This window comes from Herpailurus yagouaroundi, unplaced genomic scaffold (assembly GCF_014898765.1).
Source record: "Herpailurus yagouaroundi ecotype Mexico unplaced genomic scaffold, PumYag 438, whole genome shotgun sequence".
NCBI classification, from domain to species: domain Eukaryota; kingdom Metazoa; phylum Chordata; class Mammalia; order Carnivora; family Felidae; genus Herpailurus; species Herpailurus yagouaroundi.
Genome location: NW_024412655.1, coordinates 428,913 through 434,522, shown reverse-complemented (window position 1 = coordinate 434,522; position 5,610 = coordinate 428,913). Strand labels below are relative to the sequence as shown.

General features: G+C 66.4%; 1 protein-coding gene across 1 annotated transcript in view; it reads left to right on the top strand.

The window, feature by feature from the left end:
• MUC2 (mucin 2, oligomeric mucus/gel-forming) overlaps positions 1 to 5,610 on the top strand; it is a 28,491-nt gene that overhangs the window by 8,644 nt on the left and 14,237 nt on the right. The window contains exons 19-30 of the mRNA XM_040464207.1: positions 222 to 373; positions 554 to 692; positions 917 to 1,027; positions 1,112 to 1,291; positions 1,402 to 1,641; positions 2,152 to 2,308; positions 2,499 to 2,630; positions 3,105 to 3,252; positions 3,630 to 3,673; positions 4,034 to 4,219; positions 4,600 to 4,641; positions 5,215 to 5,506. Coding sequence (XP_040320141.1) covers positions 222 to 373; positions 554 to 692; positions 917 to 1,027; positions 1,112 to 1,291; positions 1,402 to 1,641; positions 2,152 to 2,308; positions 2,499 to 2,630; positions 3,105 to 3,252; positions 3,630 to 3,673; positions 4,034 to 4,219; positions 4,600 to 4,641; positions 5,215 to 5,506 — 1,823 coding nt within the window. The remainder of the gene's footprint in view (positions 1 to 221; positions 374 to 553; positions 693 to 916; positions 1,028 to 1,111; positions 1,292 to 1,401; positions 1,642 to 2,151; positions 2,309 to 2,498; positions 2,631 to 3,104; positions 3,253 to 3,629; positions 3,674 to 4,033; positions 4,220 to 4,599; positions 4,642 to 5,214; positions 5,507 to 5,610) is intronic.

Genomic DNA, 5,610 nt, shown 5'->3' with positions numbered 1-5,610 from the left:
CCCCCCCCCCCCCCCCGTCCGGCCCACTGAGGGACCCTCGGCCGGCAGCCCTTGCCTGCACCCCGGCCCAGGGCAGAGCCCGAGAGAGGAGAGAGGGCCGGGGTCTGTGGGTGGGGAAGGGACAAAGGGGTGTCTGCCAGGGTCAGGAAAGGGGGCGGCAGTGACGGGGCCAGCTCCGGGCCCCGAAGCAAATCCCTGAACGCCACTCCGGCCCCCTGCAGTACCAGACGGAGTGCATCAGCGGCTGTGTTTGCCCGGACGGGCTGCTGGATGACGGCCGCGGCGGCTGCGTCGTGGAAGGGCAGTGTCCCTGTGTGCACAACAAGGACCTGTACTCCCCTGGGGACAAGATCAAGGTGGACTGCAACACCTGGTGGGTGGCCCACTGACCCCGGCCCCAGGAGCTCTGGCGGGGGGTAGGGGGTGTGGGTATGGTTCGTGAGCCGCTCCGGGGCTGTCCGCACAGCGCCCGGCCCGCCGGGCTCCCTCTGAGCAGGGCTGGGGGGACTTGAACCCCCGCGGCCCCTCCAGGCCCCCTTCCCACTCTCCCCAGCACCTGCCGGAGGGGCCGCTGGGCGTGCACGCAGGCCGTGTGCTACGGCTCCTGCTCCATCTACGGAAGCGGCCACTACATCACGTTCGACGGAAAGCACTACGACTTTGATGGACACTGTTCCTACGTGGCGGCTCAGGTGAGGCCAGCGGCGTGGCCCTGCCCCCGGCCCGTGGCCCCGCACCACGTCCTAAAGCCACTCTCAGCCCAGCAAGAAGGGGTCCCCAGTGAGGGGCCCGGGGAGTGAGGGGCTTGTGTGTGCCGTTAAGGGCCCCCTCTTACCAGAGGAGGGCTGAGGCTGGGTGGGGGCCCGGGGCCGCGGTGGCCGGGCCAGTGTGGCTCACGTCCCCCGTGGGTCCCCAGGACTACTGTGGCCAGAACTCCTCACTGGGCTCCTTCAGCATCATCACCGAGAACGTTCCCTGTGGCACCACGGGTGTCACCTGCTCCAAGGCCATCAAAATCTTCATGGGGGTGAGTGCCGCCTGATGCCGGGGACTCGCGAGCCCTCGGGGATGCTTCGGGCGCCCAGTGACAGGGCCTCTCCCCTGGGCACAGAGTCTGGAGCTGAAGCTGGAGGGCAAGCACCGCGTGGTGATCCAGCGAGACGTGGGCCACCACGTGTCCTACACCACGCGGGAGGTGGGCCAGTACCTGGTGGTAGAGGCCAGCGTGGGCGTCATCGTCATCTGGGACAAGAGGACCACCGTCTTCATCAAGCTGGCGCCGTCCTACGAGGTGCGTGGCAGCGCCCGGCTGCCGGGCCCCCGGGGCGCAGGAGGGGCCGAGCCGCCCTCCCAGGCGGGCGGGAGCCGCCGCACCACGCCCCGGGCTTGCTGCCTCCGCAGGGCACGGTGTGCGGGCTGTGTGGGAACTTCGACCGCCGCTCCAGCAACGACTTCACCACGAGGGACCACATGGTGGTGGACAGCGAGCTGGACTTCGGGAACAGCTGGAAGGAGGCCCCTACCTGCCCGGACGTGAGCTTCACCCCGGAGCCCTGCGCCCTGAGGCCGCACCGCCTCTCCTGGGCCGAGAAGCAGTGCAGCATCATCAAGAGCCGGGTCTTTGCCGTCTGCCACAGCAAGGTGCGTGGGCGGGGCCGTGGCGGCGGGCCTGGGAGGGGTGGGGCGGTAGGCGGGGCCGTGGGGGCGGGCCTGGGCGGGGCTGTGCGCGTGGGCGGGGCCGTAGGCGGGGCCGTGGCGGTGGAAGGCATGGATCCTTGCGCAGGGTGGCTCCTCTTGCTCCCGCTGAGGAGCGCCCTGAGGTCACCATGTGCCTCCTCTCCTCCAGCTTCAGCTCCATTTTCTGGCCTTTACCAGAGGCCCGGCCCTCCCGGAGACCCCTAGCTGGGTCCCCAGCCCTCATGTCTTCCAGGGAGGGAGAAAGGACGGAAGCTCCGGGCAGTTGGGGGGGGGGGAGGGGAGGAGGGGAGGGGTGGCCCCCCCCTGTCTCTGGACCTCCCCTGCCGGCCCCCTGGGAGGCTAGTGCTGGGTGGCCGTGCCCTGCCCTGGGGGTCCTGAGCTCCTGGGCTGCAGGGGCAGGCCCGGCCCCATGAGGGCAGTGCGGGCCCAGGGCACAGAGGTCTTCTCCCCCAGGTGGACCCCAAGCCATTCTATGAGGCCTGCGTCCATGACTCGTGCTCCTGCGACACGGGCGGGGACTGTGAGTGCTTTTGCTCTGCCGTGGCCTCCTACGCCCAGGCGTGCACGAAGGAGGGGGCCTGCGTGTTCTGGAGGACGCCAGACCTGTGCCGTGAGTGCCCGCCTGTCCTGGGGCGGGGGCCACACTGTGGGTGGGCTGGCCCTCCTTACCCGCCCAAGGGATGGGGTGTTTGCAGTCTCTTTCCCTCCTGAGAGCCGTTGCTCGGGGCCAGGGTGGCGCGTGGGCTGCCAGAAGGGAGCTGGCCTCGCGCTCCCTGGATCTGACCCCGCGTCCCCCACAGCCATCTTCTGTGACTACTACAACCCCCCGGACGAGTGCGAGTGGCACTACGAGCCGTGTGGGAACCGCAGCTTTGAGACCTGCAGGACGGTCAACGGGATCCACTCCAACATCTCCGTGTCCTACCTGGAGGGTGAGCGAGCCCTGGGGGCCGAGGCACAGGGTCCTCTGCAGACCCGCAGGGTCGCCTGGGAGAGGCCCTGTGGGGCTGGGGACCTGAGGTCCGGGGCGGACCAGGCCCACCTCGCTGTAAAGCCGAGACCCCGCCCAGGCGGAGAGGCGGAAGGAAGCAGGACGGGCGGGTGTCTCACCCAGGGGTCCCGGGGAACCTCCCTAGGGCCTTGGAGTTGAGAACTAGGGATGTGAAGGGGTGAGACACCTGCAGATCTGGGGAGGGAGTGCCCTCCCCCACCTCCCCAGGAGGCTGGGAGGGGCCTGGCCATCCCTTTGGCCCTATGGCAGTGTGCAGGGCCCAGCGAGGGGGTACCTAGGACTTCCCGGAGGAACCTCCTGGAGAGAAGGCCCTGACATGGTGGGCACGACGGTGGGGTCCGGAGGATGTGGGATCCTCCGCGGCGGCCCAAGCCCTGTGCCCTGTGCCTACCAGGCTGCTACCCGCGGTGCCCCAAGGACAGGCCCATCTACGACGAGGACAAGAAGAAGTGCGTCACGGCCGACCAGTGTGGCTGCTACGTCGAGGACACCCGTTACCCACCTGGAGCGTCCGTGCCCTCCGACAAGGACTGCCAGTCTTGGTACCTAAGTCCGCCCTGCAGGGAGCCCGGGGGAGGTCGGGCGCACGCGCACGCGTGACGTGGCCTCGCGTGCACAGGTGCACGCGCGAGCATATGCCTACACGCACACACCACACATTCGTGTGTGTGGGTGTGGACGCACGGCCAGGGGCGCACACCCGCAGGTGTAGACACGGGAACAGGACGTGGGGACAGGCCAGCCTGTCTCTTCTCATTCTCCTGCTCTGTCTGGCCTTTGCCTGCCTCAGCTTGTCCTCCTCGGCCCACAGCTAGACCCCAGTGGGCAGGCTCCTTTGGAGCTGCACCCGGGGTGCACCAGGGAGGGCCTGGGCGGGGGGTGTGTGCTCGGGGTCTGCAGCTCTGTGCTTGCTTTGCAGCATGTGTACCAACTCCTCGGAAGTTGTCTGCCGGCCCGAAGAAGGTGAGCTGCCCTCCCGCCCAGGAGAGCCACCAAGCTGCCTGTCCCTGGACTGTGGGGGTGGGGCTCAGTGTCACCCTCCCCTGCTCCTGCGGTCCCCAGAGGCCCTTCCTGGCTCAGAGCCGGCTCTGGCTTGCACCGGCCTCCCCAGGCCTGTGATGAAGGGCCGAGGTCACCCCTTGTGCCATCCGGCTTCTGCGCTCCGATGGGTTTCTGGGGATGGAGTCCCGGTGGCAGATCGGTCTGCCGCTGGTCGGGGCTGGGGGACACCTAGTCTTTCTCTGATTGGGACGGGCAGGGGGTGCTCGAGAGGCTCTGTCTTGTTCTTGCCATGTTGACCTTGGCCTCCTGCCCGTCCCCCAGGGAAGATTCTCAACTATACCCAGGACGGGTCTTTCTGCTACTGGGTGATCTGCGGTCCCAACGGGACAGTGGAGAAACACTTCAACATCTGCCAGCCTACCTCGCCTCCCTCGTCCTCCTTGCCACCCTCCACCACCCCCGTCACCAGCACCACGAGCACCACCCCCACCCCCATCCCCAGCACAGGTGAGGCCCCGGGCCCAGCTGAAATGGGGGGGGGGGGTGCACGCAGCTCACAGGCGTCTCCGTTCAGGGGACGTCACCGGGGCCCCTGGCCTGCCGAGTTGAGATGTGGCATCAGGGCCACATCCCTGAGCCCAGACCGCAGTGAAGGTGACCTAGGAACACTTCCTGAACCAGCAAGAAAATACCCCTGAGACTTAGAGAAGCAGAGGAAGGTCCTTAAATCCCCCCATGGTTGTTCTCACTGAGGTGGGAGCCGTCACCGGATGAGCCACGGGGGTGTGGTAGCCACGGGAAAAAGGGACTTGTAAAAATTATAAAAGAGTTTTAAAGGTGTCAAAATCTCTAGTGACAGCCTCCTTTCCTTTCTGGCTCTTGTGCAGCAACGACCATCTCCTCAACGACCCCGTCCTCAACCACTCCCAGTAAGTTGTGTGGGCAGTGTCCCCGAGCTGGGTGGGTGTGGGGGACAGGGCACCCGGAGCTGCTCCGGGAACTGCCCAGGAGATGCGGATGTGGGGCCCGTGGCCCGTGCTGCTCACTTCACCAGAGAGGGTGCTTTGCGTGGCATGACCCCCTGGGACTCACGGGTGCCTGGCTGACGCACAGGGGAAGGAGCGGCTCGGGGTGACACTGTTGTTCAAGCGTCCAGACCGAGCCCCTTCCCGTGGGCTTTCTCATTGGAATGGCTGACCCTGTCCATGCTAATTGTTTTCAGGGGGACATCAGCATTTGAAAACAGCCAAGGGAGGGGCAGAGGGCTGCAGCCCGGGGGTCCGGCTGTCACCCAGGTGTGGCGTGAGGGGCTCTTCCTTCCCTGGGGCTCAGTGTGGAGCTGCAGGAGGAGGGAGGAAGCGGAGCCGGGCCCACACTCTCTGAGCCGACAACACCCTAGCTCTTTGGCCGTGATAGGAGGGCGGTCATGCCAGTCCCAGGGGGCTCCCCGGAAGCTGCGTCCAGGCTCGGTGACCAATCCGATCCTGGATTTGCTTCCCCAGATGTGTGCTGCTTCTGGTCCGACTGGATCAATGAGAACCACCCCAGCATGGACAGCACCGGTGGAGACTGGGAGAAATTCGACAGTGTCTGCAGGGAACCCGAGGACATCCAGTGCAGGTTGGCCACAGAGCCAGAGCTCAGCTGGGAGGAGACGGGCCAGAAGGTACAGTGTGATGTCTCCTCAGGGTTCATTTGCCTCAACGAAGACCAGTTTGGAAATGGGCCGTTCGCGGTCTGTTATGATTATGAAATACGTGTCAATTGTTGCCTGCCGATGTATGAGTGTCCCGAGTCCCCAACCACGGCCCCAACCACCACATCCTCAACCACAACCACCACCCCGACCACCACCAGCACGGAGACCCCGACCCCGGCCTCCACCACCACCACCACCA